The following is a 19888-nucleotide window of genomic DNA, read 5'->3' as shown; positions in this document are numbered from 1 at the left end:
CAACGCTGTGCGTTAGCTCTGAGCTCTCTCCGTGCATTCCTGTGTGATTCCCGTGGTCCAGATATCGCCTTCGTTCCCAGAGATTCGTCTGCAGCCTTCACTGCTAAAGATCCACCGGCTCTCCGCTGTGCTGTCAGTTAATTGCACACCTACTGGAAATAGTTGGATTCCCAGAGTCCTGCATGAGGTTACCTTGTCTGCCTGTCTTCAACCATACAAAGTTTGGAGGATTCCACTACCCTCAGCTGTTCGTTTGTTCTACTCTGCATTTAACCCGTTCATCACCTTGTCATCTGCTACAGTTTTCACAGTGATCTCCGGAACCCGCAAGTAACCCAATTTAGTACTTTTTCTTTCTATGTTGCCATTACAAGGATAATTCTTCACAGTCTCTCAGTTACCTCTCAAAACTTCATTGCAAATCCTCACAGTTATTTCTTCATGTCTGCATTACCCAGTTAAACACATTCTACAGTTCAGCATCAAAGCTTGTTTATATTTGGACAATTTAACATTTATTCTCCAGCCTGTTTTAAACGCAATTCCATGAACATTTATTTTATTATTTCTTTAAGATATATCCTGCATATTATTTCTATTATTCATGCAATACGTCAGTATACTATGGTGATTAATAACTTGCCATTTACCACTTTACTGAATTGTTATTTTCAATAAATATATTAAACGGTACTTTCTTCGTCCTCCTTGCTTTCTTCATACCCCAGCACCTACACCAGTGGTTGGTTCCGGGTAATCGGATTCACAAAAACACCGGATCTGACAGTAAGCACTGGCCACATGGATCCGTCAAGTGACCAATTCGCAGGAGGCGGTGCTACGTCCGATATCCTTTCCCGTCTGGAAAACCAGGAGTCTATACAGACACAAATAGTACAGTTTATGCAAACTATGGCAGACCGTTTAGAGACTCTTCATACGGCTATTAAAACGTCTCAAGTCCTGATTCCAACTCCGGTTGTCCCAGTTACCACTACAGCTTCTCCTGTGACGCTGCCTACGTCCCGCTTGCAGTTACCCTCTCCGAGTAAGTTTGACGGAACTCCAAAACTTTGCAGAGGATTCCTGAATCAATGTGAGATCCAGTTCGAACTGTTGTCCGCCAGTTTCCCATCAGCTCGTTCTAAGGTTGCATATATTATTGCCCTCCTTTCCGGTCAGGCTCTGGAGTGGGCATCACCATTATGGGAAAGAGGTGATTCTATCCTCTCTAATTACAAGGAGTTCGTATCATCCTTCCGGAGAATCTTTGACGAACCAGGCAGGACCACCTCAGCATCTTTGGAGATTCTCCGTCTACGTCAAGGTTTACGTCCTGTCAGTCAATATATTATTCAGTTTCGCACGTTGTCTTCAGAGTTAAACTGGAATGAGGAGGCCCTGATCGCCGCGTTTTGGAATGGACTTTCAGAGAAAATCAAGGATGATTTAACTATCCGGGATGTGCCAACTAAACTGGATGAATTGATTTCTCTCTGTAACAAACTTGACCTACGCTACAGGGAGCGATGTTTAGAGAAATCCAGGGCAGAGCGATCCAGTCCACGTTATCATCCTAGGCCTCGACAAGATTCTTCATCACAGTCTCCGGTAACGACAGAAGAACCTATGCAGATTGGGCGCTCTCGCCTCACAGAGGAGGAACGACTTCGTCGTCGACAGGGTAACCTCTGCATGTACGGTGGGTCCTCCGAACACTTAGTTAAATTCTGCAAACTCCGACCGGGAAACTCTCGCTCCTAGCTTATTCAAGAGAGGTTAAGCTAGGAGTTACTTTAGAATCACGTTCTGGGAAAGAGCCGACCTTGTCTATTCAATTAGAAGTTCCAAGTTCTACAGTGAAAGTTTCAGCTCTCCTAGATTCCGGGGCAGCCGAGAACTTCATCTCCTCAGCCTTTGTCTTACGGTCTAAAGTTCAAACCATGCCTCTGGAAGCAGCAGTTGCTGTTACAGCAGTGGATGGAAGTCGAATTCCAGATGGTATAATTACTCATCGAACCGTATGTCTCAAGATGAAAGTTGGTGTGCTCCATTCCGAATACGTCTCCTTCTACGTGATTCCCAAAGCCTCTCAACATGTGATACTTGGTTTACCTTGGCTGCAGAAGCATAATCCTCAACTTAATTGGCAAACCATGGAAGTCCTTTCGTGGGGTAAATCTTGTACCAAGGACTGTTTAGCCTCAATTGTACCTCTCCGGTCAATTAGCCTTCCCGACCTACCTCCGGTGTATCAATCTTTTGCGGATGTTTTCAGTAAACAAGCAGCAGACTCTCTACCTCCTCATCGCGAATGGGACTGCCCAATCGTCCTGGTTCCGGGTAAAACATCTCCTAGGGGACGAATTTATCCGCTATCCATCCCAGAGATGCAAGCTATGTCTGATTATATACAGGAAAATCTAACCAAAGGATTTATCAGACCATCTTCTTCACCTGCAGGAGCCGGATTCTTCTTCGTTAAGAAGAAGGACGGTGGGTTACGACCATGCATAGATTACCGTGGACTCAATGAGATCACTGTGAAAAACAAGTACCCATTACCCTTAATTCCAGAATTATTTGACCGGGTAAAGGGAGCTACTGTGTTTACAAAATTGGATCTCCGAGGGGCCTACAATTTAATCCGCATCCGGGCAGGGGACGAGTGGAAGACTGCTTTTAATACCCGGGATGGGCATTACGAATACCTTGTAATGCCTTTTGGTCTTTGTAATGCACCTGCAGTTTTTCAAAGCTATGTGAATGAACTTTTTCGTGATCTTCTCTACAAGTGTCTAGTAGTGTACCTGGATGATATCCTAATATTCTCTAAGGATCTAAAGTCTCACCGTCACCAAGTTAAAGAGGTACTGACACGTCTGAGGAAAAATCAACTTTATTGTAAGTTAGAGAAGTGCACCTTTGAAGTATCTTCCATACCGTTCTTTGGTTACATCATTTCTGGATCAGAGCTATGTATGGATCCCGGTAAGGTACAAGCTATCCGAGATTGGTCCACTCCTACAACTCTCAAGGGGATTCAGCGATTTCTTGGCTTTGATAATTTCTATAGGAGATTCATTAAGAATTATTCTTCGTTAGCTGCTCCCATCACAGCCCTAACTCGCAAGGGAGCAAATCCTACGAACTGGTCTTCTGAAGCAATCAAAGCCTTCTCTGATTTAAAGCAAGCCTTTGGGTCAGCCCCCATTCTTCGACAGCCTGATTTGAATCGTCCCTTTCTACTAGAGGTGGATGCATCTACAGAAGCAGTAGGAGCTGTGTTGTCACAAGTCTTTGAAGATAAAAAGGTCCATCCCTGCGGATATTTCTCCCGTAAGTTCCTCCCGGCAGAACGTAATTATGCAATCGGTGAGCAAGAATTACTTGCCATCAAGTTGGCATTTGAGGAGTGGAGATACCTTCTAGAAGGAGCACAACATCGCATTACAGTTTATACTGATCATAAGAATCTTCTATATCTGCAGTCAGCTCAGTGCTTGAATCCACGACAAGCTCGATGGGCGCTTTTCTTCACACAATTTAATTTCAAGCTCACCTATCGTCCAGGGTCTCAGAACAAAAAGGCAGATGCCCTTTCCCGGTCCTTTGCTTCTTCTGAATTAAATGATGCTACCACGAATCAAGCCATTGTGAATCCTACGTCCTTTTTAATGACTCAAACCTCTCCAGTTCCTCCGCCTGGCAAGACCTTTGTTGCCACAAATCTTCGAAAACGGCTGCTTACCTGGGCTCACTCCTCTTCCTTCATGGGTCATCCTGGGGTTCTAAAGACTCTCAAATTTATTCAAGTCTTATTGGTGGCCACGTCTCAAAGCCGATGTCCAAGAGTTTATAGCAGCATGTCCTAAATGTGCCCAACATAAGAGTCCAAGAAGTTCTCCATCAGGTTTATTACATCCATTATCCATACCCAAACAACCTTGGACTCATATGTCAATGGATTTCGTGACCGATCTACCTCCATCAAAAGGGCAAAATACCATTTGGGTGATAGTGGATCGATTTTCGAAAATGGCACATTTCATTCCATTAACTGGGTTACCATCAGCCCCTTTACTAGCCAGATTGTTCATCTCTGAAATCTTCAAGTTGCATGGCCTTCCTCGAGAGATCATCTCTGATCGGGGAACACAGTTTGTGGCCAAGTTTTGGAGGTCGCTTTGTTCATCTTTAAATGTCAAGTTGAATTTTTCTTCTGCATATCATCCTCAGACAGATGGACAAACTGAGAGAGTCAACCAAGACCTTGAAACATTTCTCCGGCTATATATATCGTCCTCACAGGATGACTGGGTTGACTACCTTCCATTGGCAGAATTTGCTCATAATAATCTCTTCCATTCATCTTCAGAATCTACGCCCTTTTATATTAACTTCGGCTTTCATCCTCGTGTGCCAGAGTTCCATCCATTGCCAGCCCTAGAGGTTCCAGCGGCAGATCAAGAGCTTCAACGTCTATCTAGAATCTGGAGTTGTGTACGTAAGTCCTTGGTCAAAACTTCCGCTCGTTATAAATCTTTTGCTGATAGAAAACGTAAAGCTGTACCGAATTACAAAGTGGGAGACCAAGTTTGGATTTCTACGCGCAATCTCAGGTTCAAAGTTCCTTCTAAGAAATTTGCTCCCAAGTTTATTGGTCCATTTCCCATTGTAAAGGTACTCAACCCTGTGTCATACAAAGTCAAGTTGCCACCGTCTTTGAGAATTCCTAACGCCTTTCATACATCTTTACTGAAGCCTTTGCTTCTCAATAAATTCCGTACTACCCAGTCCAAATCTCCTAAAGTTCACTCTTTGCAGAATGAGGAATTTGAAGTTAAAGAGATTGTGGACTCACGTTCCCGATATGGACGTTTACAGTTTTTGGTCGACTGGAAGGGTTACGGTCCGGAGGAGAGATCCTGGGTCTTCTCTGAAGATGTTCATGCTCCAAGACTGGTACAGAAATACTTCTCCAAAAATCCTGACAAGGTTCAAAGGTGTTCGGAGACCACCCGTAGAAGAGGGGGTACTGTCACGAACCGGTCTCTCACATTTGCGGGTTCTGGGGTTCATCCGTTGCCAGTGCGGTTGCTCGCGGTGCTGTGCACCCGTGTGGGGACGCGGCGTGATCAGTGGCACAGGTAATGCAGAATCTGGGAACTGTGAGTGCGGGGACCAAATGGCCTAAGGCACTGCGGTGTGTCTGCTGTATAGGAGGTGGCCATGTTGGAGACCAAATAGGTAATACAGAGCACTTGTGAAAACACCTGTGGGCAGGTGTAAACCAATCCCGTGCTTGTGCTGCCTTTAAGTAGGCTGGGATTATGTTACTCTGGGCCAGTGCTTTGTTGTATCAACGCTGTGCTCTAGCTCTGAGCTTTCTCCGTGCATTCCTGTGTGATTCCCGTGGTCCAGATATCGCCTCCGTTCCCAGAGGTTCGTCTGCAGCCTTCACTGCTAAAGATCCACCGGCTCTCCGCTGTGCTGTCAGTTAATTGCACACCTACTGGAAATAGTTGGATTCCCAGAGTCCTGCATGAGGTTACCTTGTCTGCCTGTCTTCAACCATACAAAGTTTGGAGGATTCCACTACCCTCAGCTGTTCGTTTGTTCTACTCTGCATTTAACCCGTTCATCACCTTGTCATCTGCTACAGTTTTCACAGTGATCTCCGGAACCCGCAAGTAACCCAATTTAGTACTTTTTCTTTCTATGTTGCCATTACAAGGATAATTCTTCACAGTCTCTCAGTTACCTCTCAAAACTTCATTGCAAATCCTCACAGTTATTTCTTCATGTCTGCATTACCCAGTTAAACACATTCTACAGTTCAGCATCAAAGCTTGTTTATATTTGGACAATTTAACATTTATTCTCCAGCCTGTTTTAAACGCAATTCCATGAACATTTCTTTTATTTTTTCTAAGATATATCCTGCATATTATTTCTATTATTCATGCAATACGTCAGTATACTATGGTGATTAATAACTTGCCATTTACCACTTTACTGAATTGTTATTTTCAATAAATATATGAAACGGAACTTTCTTCGTCCTCCCTGCTTTCTTCATACCCCAGCACCTACACCTGTGGTTGGTTCCGGGTTAACGGATTCACAAAAACACCCGGATCTGACAGGGAGTAGCCTGCCCACAATATCAAATTCTTAAAGTGCCCATGGCTCCTAGTGGACCTGTCTATATCCCATGGTACTAATATGGACCCCAGTATCCTCTACGGACTATGAGAAAAGGATTTACCGGTAGGTAATTAAAATCCTATTTTCCATTGCATTTGAAATCGCAGTTGCAGTGCAGCTCTGAATGGGGCCCTTGGTCTGCTTTCCTTTTAAACTATATGTTAATGGAACACTGCCTATACAACAAGTCATCTTAGGTATTCACTTCCCTGAGGTTTAACATCAGTGAATAGCAGATACTTTGTGATACATGGTTGTCCAAGAAATTTCCAGGACCATATTTTAAATGATTATTTGTAATGCTTGATATTTAATTTTTAATATCAGTTATTTGACAATATTTTTTTTTATATGATTTAAATAAGCTTTCTTACAGTAGATCCCATTTCTCCTCTTCTATTCTTGGTTTTACACTCAAGATCTAAAGTAGCGCAATACAGGTACAGTATTTTAGATCTAAAGATGTCAATCAATGGGGCAGATGTATTAAGCCTAGAGAAAGCATAAAGAAGTGATAAAGCAGTGATAAGTGCAAGGTGAAAACGTACCAGTCAGCTTCAATATGTAAATTGATAGTTATGAGCTGAATGGATGGTGCGCTATCACCTTGCACTTATCACCGCTTTATCACTTCTTTATGCCTTCTCCAGGCTTAATACATCTGCCCCATTATTCTATATACTACTCAACAAGAGAATGTAATGTACAGATGTGGTCCTCATCCTTGCTGCAATGCGAATGTGCGCACACATCACGACAGTTACTATTTGCAAATAGTCACGGATGCAAATACATTCTCTTTGGGGCGCATACGTAGCGCATTTGTAGGCACTGTTTTCACAATAACACTACCACGAATAGCTGCAACCTTGGCAAGGACACATGTGGAAGTGCATTCACGATGGGGTGTCGTATTCTGGTGTTTTAAGCACAAGTATCAGCTTTTCATATTACTTTCTGAATGATCACGCCATCATTATCTCAATATTCAACTTTTTGTTTTGAATTCACTGCACTATAATGTTGTTGTCTTCTAATTACATGTTCATGGGACAATAATACATCACTCACCTGAAAGATTCTTCAAAGGACTGGTTCTCTGAGTTAGACATCATTCTATGGGGGTCATTCCGAGTTGTTCGCTCGGTAAAAATCTTCGCATCGCAGCGATTTTCTGCTTAATGCGCATGCGCAATGTCCGCACTGCGACTGCGCCAAGTAAATTTGCTATGCACTTTGGAATTTTACTCACGGCATTTTCATCGTTCTGGCGATCGTAATGTGATTGACAGGAAATGGGTGTTACTGGGCGGAAACAGGCCGTTTTATGGGCGTGTGGGAAAAAACGCTACAGTTTCTGGAAAAAACGCAGGAGTGGCTGGAGAAACGGGGGAGTGTCTGGGCGAACGCTGGGTGTGTTTGTGACGTCAAACCAGGAACGACAAGCACTGAACTGATCGCAGAAGCCGAGTAAGTCTGGAGCTACTCAGAAACTGCTACGAGGTGTGTAATCGCAATATTGCGAATACATCGTTCGCAATTTTAAGATGCTAAGATTCACTCCCAGTAGGCGGCGGCTTATCATGAGCAAATCTGCTAAAATCCGCTTGCGAGCGAACAACTCGGAATGACCCCCTATGCTTCAAGATTTACTTTTACCTGCATGTATAGTTTTTGTTACTACATATTTCACCCTGTGGTTTTGAACTTACTTAGTGTGACATTCAATGCCTCTCTTCTTTCTGGTTGATTTGTTCTAGTGTTGTGGCACTTTTAGTCTTTTGGGATACTTAGAATGCCAAGTGGTTTTCTGTGTAGCCTTTGGTTTTCATAATTGGCAAATTAGTTGTGCTTATTCGTAATACTGTAAATACTCTGTGGGATCATTTATCTCTGGCTGTGCACTAGACCCTACTAACCAGCCTCAGCAATTTAATATACTTGCTAAAACTCATCTACTTGCCTCCTGTGGCTCTGCAGTCTTTTGTACTGGTTTGATCCATCCTGTGCTATCTGGTTGGTGTACCAATTTAGCCTTGTTGAATTAGAGTATTGGTTCCAGAAACTGATCCAGTTTGTCTGTTACACCAGGCTGCAAGGCAGCTCTCAAGACTACTCTGTATTCTGCCTGCATGAGCAGAAGGTCCATCAAGCCACCTAGCTTCATCTACTCTCCTAATACAGAAGCCAGCCCTAGGATTCTATACCCAGGTCAAGAAAACCCCAGAGAGCTGACAGAGGTTACATGTATTGATAATGTTCTTTGCATTTACAATAAAAAGTTTATTTTTATCTATAAAATTGGTTGTTGTATTGTTTTGCTTGACAGGTCCCACATATGGATAGGGTACAACTATGCAATGTTCTGTAATTTTCTCACTGTATCAATGCATTGTTGCTTATAGAGGTCTGGTAAAGGATTGTCTCATATATAATTTGTTCATGTCTTGATAATTCCCTAGTACCATGGTATAGTCTCTTGAACAGTAGAGAAGTAGTTTCTGCCCTGTACAGACATATACGGAAACGTTGCATCTATGGCGGAACCTGGTGTATGCTACGTAATCACGAATAAGATCAGGTTTGATATTATCTTTCAAAAACATCATTATAAGGGTTCAACTAAAACTTTTAACTTTAGAAAAGCGAATTTCAACTTGCTGAAACGAGAACTAAAGGACGTAGATTGGGAAACTGTTTCATGGTAAGAATACGGCTGAAATGTGGGATGCTTTTAAAATGTTGCTCAATAAGTACACTTATATGTTCATTCCCATGGGCAGCAAATGCAGGAGTATTAAATTAAAACCTATGTGGCGTAATAAGGTGGTTAAGGAAGAAATGGATACAAAGAGGCGGGCTTTCAAATTTTTAAATCCGACGGGATCATTCCAGTACTACAAGGAATGTAATAAAGAAAAAGGTCAAAAAGAAATCAGAGCGCTAAAATAGAAAATGAAAAGCGAATCGCCAGGGAGAGTAAAACTAACCCTACATTTAAAAATAAATAAATATATATATATATATATATATACACACACGGTAAAAGGTTAAATAAGGAAAATATAGGACCATTAAAGGGCGAACTGTGTGTCTTGGTAAATTATGACAAAGATAGTAGATTTAGTGAACAAATTCTTTTCATCCGTGTTTACTAGAGAGGACCATTTTGGGGGAGTAGTGCACAACGAAAGCTGTGATAAAGTCCTGTTGCTAAGTACTTGGTTAAATGAGGAAGTAATCCGGGAGAGACTAAGTAAAATTAAGATAAATAAATCTCCAGGTCCGGATGGACTTCACCCAAGGGTTCTAATGGAGCTTAACTCAGAACTAGCAAGGCCTTTATATTTGATTTTCTATGATTCAATTACTTTAGGCATGATACCAAAGGACTGGCGAATAGCAGAGGTAGTCCCAATATTCAAAAAGGGAATTAAATCTTATCCTGGTAACTATAGACCAGTAAGTTTGACATCTATAGTGGGGAAATTACTGGAAGGTATAATAAGGGATAGCATTCAGGAATACTTGGTACCTCCAAGGTTATTACTAGTCACCAGCATGGTTTTGTGAGGGACAGGTCATGTCAAACTAACTTAATTAGCTTCTATGAGAAAGTGAGCGAAAATATTGATCAGGGAAAAGCAGTAGATGTGGTCTAGTTATATATTGTAAAAGCCTTCGACACAGTGCCACACACGAGTCTGATTTTCAAATTAAGAGAACTTGGTATAGGAAACAATATTTGTACTTAGGTAAGTAATTAACTGGATAACAGGGAACAGCGAGTGGTGGTTGACAGGATGTTTTCCGACTGGGCCTCAGTACTCCGTGGAATACCGCAAGGGTCCGTAATCGGGCCACTACTGTTTGACACATTTATTAATGACCTAGAAGGTCTGGAGAGCAGAGTGTCAATTTTTGAAGATGATACTAAACTGTGTAGAATAATTAGTTCAGACAAGGATGTTGAGTATCCACAGAACGACTATTAAATTGGAAGCTTGAGCAGATAATTGGAGAATGAGGTTCAATATAGAAAAATATAGTTATGCACTTTTCGGACTAAAAACAATCATGCAACCTATAAACTAAATGGGAAAAATGTAGGGGAAACGGTAGTTGAATAGGATTTGGGGGTGCTCATTGATAATAGACTTAGTAGCAGTACCCAGAGTCATAGTGTAGAATCAAAAGCAAGGTTGGTGCTAGCATGCATAAAGCAGGGAATTGAGTCAAGGGATGAGAGTGTAATCCTGCCATTGTACAAATCATTGGTACGGAGGAAAGGCTGACTAGGTTAGGTATGTTCACACTCGAAAAAAGGCGACATTATTATTAGTATTTACAAGTATATAAAGGGACAATACAAGGATCTATCAGGAGATTTGTTTATTGAAAAATCTTTACACAGGACACGTGGACACCATCTGAGGTTAGAGGAGAGAAAATTTCATACCCAATGAAGGAAAGGGTTCATCACAGTAAGGGTTTGGAATTCACTGCCTGAGAAGGTAGTAATGGTGGACTCAATCAATATGTTGAAAAATTGATTAGATAAATTTCTAACTGAAAGAAATATCAAAGGATATAGCATTTAGTGAGTGAGTGTAGTTTAGAAAAAGCATGATTTGTAGTGGTAGTTAGACTTATTAACTTAACTTCAGCTGGGTCAGTATAGTTAAATAGTGTTAAATACAGATTAGTGTAAGAATTATAAAAAAGGTTGAACTAGATGGACATTTTGTCTTTTTTCAACCTCAATAACTATGTTACTATGTTATTTATAATAATTTATTTATTACCAGTGATTTATATAGCGCACACATATTCCGCAGCGCTTTACAGAGAATATTTGGCCATTCACATCAGTCCCTGCCCCAGTGGAGCTTACAATCTATATTCCCTATCACATGTACACGCAAACACATTCATGCTCGGGTTAATTTTGCTGGGAGCCAATTAACCTACAAGTATATTTTTGGATTGTGGGAGGAAACCGGAGTACCCAAAGGAAACTCACGCAAGTATGGGGAGAATATACAAACTCCACACAGTTAGGACCATGGTGGGAATCGAACCCATGACCTCAGTGCTGTGAGGCAGTAATGCTAACCATTACACAATCCGTACTGTTACATTGGATGAGAAAGTTTTCGTTCATTACAAAGAAAAATCATGAAAAACAAGTTATAGGTATTTGTATTGTCCTGTTCCCAACCAAATTATGGAGGGATCCAAAAGTGAAGACCCTACATCCATGCAAAATGGGACAGAACAATAGGAGGTTTAAAAGCTCCCTTAGCGTATGGGTCTGCCGGGTCTACTACGTTTTGCCGGCACTTGGGATCCCGACGCCCAGCATACCGGCGCCGTGATCTCAACCGCCGGCATGCAGGCAGCGGGGCGAGCGCAAAACAGCCCATTGCGGGATCGCTGCAGACACAGTGGCGCTTTCTCCCTCCAGGGGTGTCGTGGACACCCCAAGAGGGAGATTAGTTGCCGGTGTACCGGCTGTGGGATCCCGGCGCCAGTACGGTGAGTGCCGGGATCCTGACAGCCGGCATTATCAAATGCCTACCGATCTGCCACATCTGGGAAGAACATTCATTCTAAAACATGTTATATGTGATGTTAGATGCTGTTTACACTCATGTATAAAAGGACACTTATACGGTATCTGAGCAAATGCATTACAAATTAGTAATAACAAGAGCACTTACCGTGCGACAACGAAGCAACCTTATCTGCCCAAAATAAGGCACTGTGGTACTGTTGCTGCAAAAGACAGAACAATTTCACGTTTAGCTATGAAAAACTTTATACAAAGCACATTCTGCATATAGAATATGAGCTGCCACTCTCAAGCTCAGATACAACAGTGCACAGCTCATATGCTATTCTGTGACATCACATAACTTTTGTGGAAATACACCCATACTGTATGTGCAAAAATTCTGCACCATGTGTCCACATACACCTCTGTGTCCATATACACCTGTGCACAAATAGCGGAAAATAGCCCCATCTGGTGCACCGCAGTCTCTCAGACTAAGCAGCTCTTTCTTAGTCGCATCACTATTACAAAAGTATAATGCAATATAATACATTGACTACTGGTGCTGGCTTCTGTGAGCCATTAAAAGCTAATCTGGGTGTATGGGTGGTCATTCCGAGTTGTTCGCTCGTTGACGATTTTCGCTATGCTGCGATTTGTTGCTAAATGCGCATGGTACGCAGCGCGCATGCACTTAGTTATTTAACTAAAAACGTAGCAGTTTTGCTGTTGTTCGTGCAGCGCTTTTCTGTCGCACTGCTGATCGGTGAGTGATTGACAGGAAAGGGGCATTTCTGGGAGGTAACTGAGCGTTTTCCGGGAGTGTGCTAAAAAACGCAGGTGTGTCAGGCAAAAACGCAGGAGTGGCTGGGGAAACGGAGGAGTGGCTGGCCGAACGCAGGGCGTGTTTGTGACGTCAAACCAGGAACTAAACGGACTGAGCTGATCGCAATCTAGGAGTAAGTCTCGAGCTACTCAGAAACTGCAAGGAATTATTTAGTAGCAATTCTGCTAACCTTTCGTTCGCTATTCTGCTAAGCTAAGATACACTCCCAGAGGGCGGCGGCCTAGCGTGTGCAATGCTGCTAAAAGCAGCTAGCGAGCGAACAACTCGGAATGACCACCATGGTAAAAGAGAGTTAAGATATGAGCACATCATTATCTGCGATTTTATACCAATTTCTTTGTGACTGTTACAATACGAATAAAACACAAAATTCAGGAAGAAGTACGGATTGCTGCCCATGCAGAGCATCTCAATCACAAAAAGCGCGTTGGCACAAATAGGTAAGGTGATATAGCTTTAAGGAGACATGGAGTTTTCAAACATAGATCAAATATGTTCTAGATTTTTTACTTGAAATACTGTTTGATTTGTACATATATGTGTACTGTCCTGTCTGTTTATGGACAACATGAACCAGGCACCCACAATGTAAGGATTGGCTACAGAATATACACATTGGAGCTGCATAACATCTATATGTGCAATGGGTATGAATAGCCACCAGCCCAGGTTCAGTTTTAGTGGTGCTACCCAGGAGCCTCAATAAAGCCTTTCTGCCACATCCCATAGCCTCAGACATTGTATTGCTTAGGAGATTAGCTCTATCGGGATCGGTATGAAAAAACGGTGGCCGGGATACCAGCCATCAGTATACCGACAGTGGGATTCCGGCCACTGGTGTGCCATCCGCGGGGCAAGCGCTAACAAGCCCCTTGCGGGCTTACCACACTGCAGGCACGGTGGCTCGCTGTGCTCGCCACAGGTTATATTCTCCCTCTATGGGTGTCCACGACAGAGAAAAGCCTGTGGCTTTCGGAGAAGGTATTTCATCGCTAGTTGGGATTCCGGCGTCGGCATTGTGACGTCCGGGATCCAGACTAGCGGTATTGTAACCGCTTCCCGCTCTTTCGGCATCCATTTTTTGTTTATTTACTGTACACATGGCCAATTTTGCCATTCAGCTTTACAGTATTACAGATCTAGGAAAGAACTCCTTGATGTAAAAGAGAGAAAATAGGATTTTAAATACCTCCAGGTAAATCCTTTTCTCGTAGTCCATAAGGGATATTGGGGACAGATTAGTACGATGGGCATAGACGGGTCCAAAGGAGCCAGTGCACTTTAAATTTCTTCAACTGGGTGTGCTGGCTTCCCTCCTCTATTCCCCCTCCCACAGGCAGTTATAGGTAAAACAGTGCCCAAAGGAGAAATGTTCCTTCTCTCAAGTATGTCCTAACAACAATAAGTGTGGTGAGATTTACACACCAGCACACCATAACATAACCGGGTCAGCAACGGCAGGCAACAGAAAACAGCAACAGCTGAACAGGTAACACATAACAGAGAACCTGCGGAAAGTCACCGCACAGAGGCGGGCGCCCAATGGGGGTCATTCCGAGTTGTTCGCTCGCTGCCGTTTTTAGCAGAATTGCGATCAGGCTAAAAACCGGCAGTTCTGCGCATGCGTATGGGCCGCAGGGCGCACGCGCTAAGTACTTTCACACAAAACTATGCAATTGTACACAGGGCCGAGCAACGCTTTTCAGTCGCTCTGCTGATCGGTGAGTGATTGACAGGAAGTGGGTGTTTCTGGGTGGTAACTGAGCATTTTCCGGGAATGTGCTAAAAAACGCAGGCGTGCCAGCCAAAAACGCAGGAGTGGCTGGGGAAACGGGGGAGTGGCTGGCTGAACGCAGGGTGTGTTTGTGACGTCAAACCAGGAACCAAACAGTCTGCAGTGATCGCAATCTAGGAGTAGGTCTGGAGCTACTCAGAAACTGCAGGGAAAATAAGAATTTACTTACCGATAATTCTATTTCTCGTAGTCCGTAGTGGATGCTGGGGACTCCGTAAGGACCATGGGGAATAGCGGCTCCGCAGGAGACTGGGCACATCTAAAGAAAGCTTTAGGACTATCTGGTGTGTACTGGCTCCTCCCCCTATGACCCTCCTCCAAGCCTCAGTTAGGATACAGTGCCCGGACGAGCGTACACAATAAGGAAGGATTTTGAATCCCGGGTAAGACTCATACCAGCCACACCAATCACACCGTACAACTTGTGATCTGAACCCAGTTAACAGCATGATAACAGAGGAGCCTCTAGAAAAGATGGCTCACTACAGCAATAACCCGATTTTTTGGTAACAATAACTATGTACCAGTATTGCAGACAATCCGCACTTGGGATGGGCGCCCAGCATCCACTACGGACTACGAGAAATAGAATTATCGGTAAGTAAATTCTTATTTTCTCTAACGTCCTAAGTGGATGCTGGGGACTCCGTAAGGACCATGGGGATTATACCAAAGCTCCCAAACGGGCGGGAGAGTGCGGATGACTCTGCAGCACCAAATGAGAGAACTCCAGGTCCTCCTCAGCCAGGGTATCAATTTTGTAGAATTTTACAAACGTATTTGCTCCTGACCAAGTAGCTGCTCGGCAAAGTTGTAAAGCCGAGACCCCTCGTGCAGCCGCCCAAGATGAGTCCCCTTCCTTGTGGAGTGGGCATTTACAGATTTTTGGCTGTGGCAGGCCTGCCACAGAATGTGCAAGCTGAATTGTACTACAAATCCAACGAGCAATAGTCTGCTTAGAAGCAGGAGCACCCAGCTTGTTGGGTGCATACAGGATAAACAGCGAGTCAGTTTTCCTGACTCCAGCCGTCCTGGAAACATATATTTTCAGGGCACTGACAACGTCTAGCAACTTGGAGGCCTCCAAGTCCCTAGTAGCCGCAGGCACCACCAATAGGTTGGTTCAGGTGAGACGCTGAAACCACCTTAGGGAGAAACTGAGGACGAGTCCTCAATTCCGCCCTGTCCGAATGGAAAATCAGATAAGGGCTTTTTCAGGATAAAGCCGCCAATTCTGACACGCGCCTGGCCCAGGCCAGGGCCAACAGCATGACCACTTTCCATGTGAGATATTTTAACTCCACAGATTTAAGTGGTTCAAACCAATGTGACTTTTGGAACCAAAAACTACATTGAGATCCCAAAGTGCCACTGGAGGCACAAAAGGAGGCTGTATATGCAGTACCCCCTTTTACAAACGTCTGAACTTCAGGGACTGAAGCTAGTTCTTTTTTGGAAGAAAATTGACAGGGCCGAAATTTGAACCTTAATGGACCCCAATTTCAGGCCCATAGACACTCCTGTTTGCAGGAAATGTAGGAATCGACCCAGTTGAATTTCCTCCGTCGGGCCTTACTGGCCTCGCACCACGCAACATATTTTTGCCAAATGCGGTGATAATGTTTTGCGGTTACATCCTTCCTGGCTTTGATCAGGATAGGGATGACTTCATCCGGAATGCCTTTTTTTTTTTTTTTCTTCAGGATCCGGCGTTCAAAACCGCCATGCCGTCAAACGCAGCCGCAGTAAGTCTTGGAACAGACAGGGTCCTTGTTGGAGCAGGTCCCTTCTTAGAGGTAGAGGCCACGGATCCTCCGTGAGCATCTCTTGAAGTTCCGGTTACCAAGTCCTTCTTGGCCAATCCGGAGCCACGAATATGGTGCTTACTCCTCTCCATCTTATCAATCTCAGTACCTTGGGTATGAGAGGCAGAGGAGGGAACACATACACTGACTGGTACACCCACGGTGTTACCAGAGCGTCTACAGCTATTGCCTGAGGGTCCCTTGACCTGGCGCAATACCTGTCGAGTTTTTCCCAACGGTTTATAATCATGTGGAAGACTTCTGGGTGAAGTCCCCACTCTCCCGGGTGGAGGTCGTGCTGAGGAAGTCTGCTTCCCAGTTGTCCACTCCCGGAATGAATACTGCTGACAGTGCTATCACATGATTTTCCGTCCAGCGAAGAATCCTTGCAGCTTCTGCCATTGCCCTCCTGCTTCTTGTGTCACCCTGTCTGTTTACGTGGGTGACTGCCGTGATGTTGTCCTACTGGATCAACACCGGCTGACCTTGAAGCAGAGGTCTTGCTAAGCTTAGAGCATTGTAAATGTCCCTTAGCTTCAGGATATTTATGTGAAGTGATGTCTCCAGGCTTGACCATAAGCCCTGGATATTCCTTCCCTGTGTGACTGCTCTCCAGCCTCGCAGGCTGGCATCCGTGGTCACCAGGACCCAGTCCTGAATGCCTAATCTGCGGCCCTCTGGAAGATGAGCACTCTGCAACCACCACAGGAGGGACACCCTTGTCCTTGGTGACAGGGTTATCCGCTGATGCATCTGAAGATGCGACCCGGACCATTTGTCCAGCAGGTCCCACTGGAAAGTTCTTGCGTGGAATCTGTCGAATGGGATTGCTTCGTAGGAAGCCACCATTTTACCCAGAACCCTTGTGCACTGATGCACTGAGACTTGGCTCGGTTTTAGGAGGTTCCTGACTAGCTCGGATAACTCCCTGGCTTTCTCCTCCGGGAGAAACACCTTTTTCTGGACTGTGTCCAGGATCATCCCTAGGAACAGAAGACACGTCGTCGGAACCAGCTGCGATTTTGGAATATTGAAAATCCAATCGTGCTGCCGCAACACTACCTGAGATAGTGCTACACCGACCTCCAACTGTTCCCTGGATCTTACCCTTATCAGGGAATTGTCCAAGTAAGGGATAACTAAAATTCCCTTCCTTCGAAGGAATATCATCATTTCGGTCATTACCTTGGTAAAGACCCGGGGTGCCGTGGACCATCCATACGGCAGCGTCTGAACTGATAGTGACAGTTCTGTACCATAAAATAAGAATTTACTTACCGATAATTCTATTTCTCGTAGTCCGTAGTGGATGCTGGGGACTCCGTAAGGACCATGGGGAATAGCGGCTCCGCAGGAGACTGGGCACATCTAAAGAAAGCTTTAGGACTATCTGGTGTGCACTGGCTCCTCCCCCTATGACCCTCCTCCAAGCCTCAGTTAGGATACTGTGCCCGGACAAGCGTACACAATAAGGAAGGATTTTGAATCCCGGGTAAGACTCATACCAGCCACACCAATCACACCGTACAACTTGTGATCTGAACCCAGTTAACAGCATGATAACAGAGGAGCCTCTAGAAAAGATGGCTCACTACAGCAATAACCCGATTTTTTTTTTGGTAACAATAACTATGTACCAGTATTGCAGACAATCCGCACTTGGGATGGGCGCCCAGCATCCACTACGGACTACGAGAAATAGAATTATCGGTAAGTAAATTCTTATTTTCTCTAACGTCCTAAGTGGATGCTGGGGACTCCGTAAGGACCATGGGGATTATACCAAAGCTCCCAAACGGGCGGGAGAGTGCGGATGACTCTGCAGCACCAAATGAGAGAACTCCAGGTCCTCCTCAGCCAGGGTATCAATTTTGTAGAATTTTACAAACGTATTTGCTCCTGACCAAGTAGCTGCTCGGCAAAGTTGTAAAGCCGAGACCCCTCGGGCAGCCGCCCAAGATGAGCCCCCTTCCTTGTGGAGTGGGCATTTACAGATTTTTGGCTGTGGCAGGCCTGCCACAGAATGTGCAAGCTGAATTGTACTACAAATCCAACGAGCAATAGTCTGCTTAGAAGCAGGAGCACCCAGCTTGTTGGGTGCATACAGGATAAACAGCGAGTCAGTTTTTCTGACTCCAGCCGTCCTGGAAACATATATTTTCAGGGCCCTGACAACGTCTAGCAACTTGGAGTCCTCCAAGTCCCTAGTAGCCGCAGGCACCACAATAGGTTGGTTCAGGTGAAAACGCTGAAACCACCTTAGGGAGAAACTGAGGACGAGTCCTCAATTCCGCCCTGTCCGAATGGAAAATCAGATAAGGGCTTTTACAGGATAAAGCCGCCAATTCTGACACGCGCCTGGCCCAGGCCAGGGACAACAGCATGACCACTTTCCATGTGAGATATTTTAACTCCACAGATTTAAGTGGTTCAAACCAATGTGACTTTTGGAACCCCAAAAACTACATTGAGATCCCAAAGTGCCACTGGAGGCACAAAAGGAGGCTGTATATGCAGTACCCCTTTTACAAACGTCTGAACTTCAGGGACTGAAGCTAGTTCTTTTTGGAAGAAAATTGACAGGGCCGAAATTTGAACCTTAATGGACCCCAATTTCAGGCCCATAGACACTCCTGTTTGCAGGAAATGTAGGAATCGACCCAGTTGAATTTCCTCCGTCGGGCCGTACTGGCCTCGCACCACGCAACATATTTTCGCCAAATGCGGTGATAATGTTTTGCGGTTACATCCTTCCTGGCTTTGATCAGGATAGGGATGACTTCATCCGGAATGCCTTTTTTCCTTCAGGATCCGGCGTTCAAAACCGCCATGCCGTCAAACGCAGCCGCGGTAAGTCTTGGAACAGACAGGGTCCTTGCTGGAGCAGGTCCCTTCTTAGAGGTAGAGGCCACGGATCCTCCGTGAGCATCTCTTGAAGTTCCGGTTACCAAGTCCTTCTTGGCCAATCCGGAGCCACGAATATAGTGCTTACTCCTCTCCATCTTATCAATCTCAGTACCTTGGGTATGAGAGGCAGAGGAGGGAACACATACACTGACTGGTACACCCACGGGGTTACCAGAGCGTCTACAGCTATTGCCTGAGGGTCCCTTGACCTGGCGCAATACCTGTCGAGTTTTTCCCAACGGTTTATAATCATGTGGAAGACTCCCGGGTGGAGGTCGTGCTGAGGAAGTCTGCTTCCCAGTTGTCCTCTCCCGGAATGAATACTGCTGACAGTGCTATCACATGATTTTCCGCCCAGCGAAGAATCCTTGCAGCTTCTGCCATTACCCTCCTGCTTCTTGTGTCACCCTGTCTGTTTACGTGGGTGACTGCCGTGATGTTGTCCTACTGGATCAACACCGGCTGACCTTGAAGCAGAGGTCTTGCTAAGCTTAGAGCATTGTAAATGTCCCTTAGCTTCAGGATATTTATGTGAAGTGATGTCTCCAGGCTTGACCATAAGCCCTGGATATTCCTTCCCTGTGTGACTGCTCTCCAGCCTCGCAGGCTGGCATCCGTGGTCACCAGGACCCAGTCCTGAATGCCTAATCTGCGGCCCTCTGGAAGATGAGCACTCTGCAACCACCACAGGAGGGACACCCTTGTCCTTGGTGACAGGGTTATCCGCTGATGCATCTGAAGATGCGACCCGGACCATTTGTCCAGCA

At 44.8% G+C, this 19888-nt stretch overlaps 1 protein-coding gene across 1 annotated transcript in view; it reads right to left on the bottom strand.

Moving 5' to 3' along the window:
* Positions 1-19888, bottom strand: part of CDC16 (cell division cycle 16) — a 170805-nt gene that overhangs the window by 104033 nt on the left and 46884 nt on the right. Inside the window, exon 2 of the mRNA XM_063953395.1 lies at positions 11934-11988. Coding sequence (XP_063809465.1) covers positions 11934-11988 — 55 coding nt within the window. The remainder of the gene's footprint in view (positions 1-11933; positions 11989-19888) is intronic.

This window comes from Pseudophryne corroboree, chromosome 2 (assembly GCF_028390025.1).
Source record: "Pseudophryne corroboree isolate aPseCor3 chromosome 2, aPseCor3.hap2, whole genome shotgun sequence".
Lineage (NCBI taxonomy): Eukaryota > Metazoa > Chordata > Amphibia > Anura > Myobatrachidae > Pseudophryne > Pseudophryne corroboree.
The sequence above is the reverse complement of the archived record's forward strand: the minus strand, read 5'-3'. Positions and strand labels throughout refer to the sequence as shown.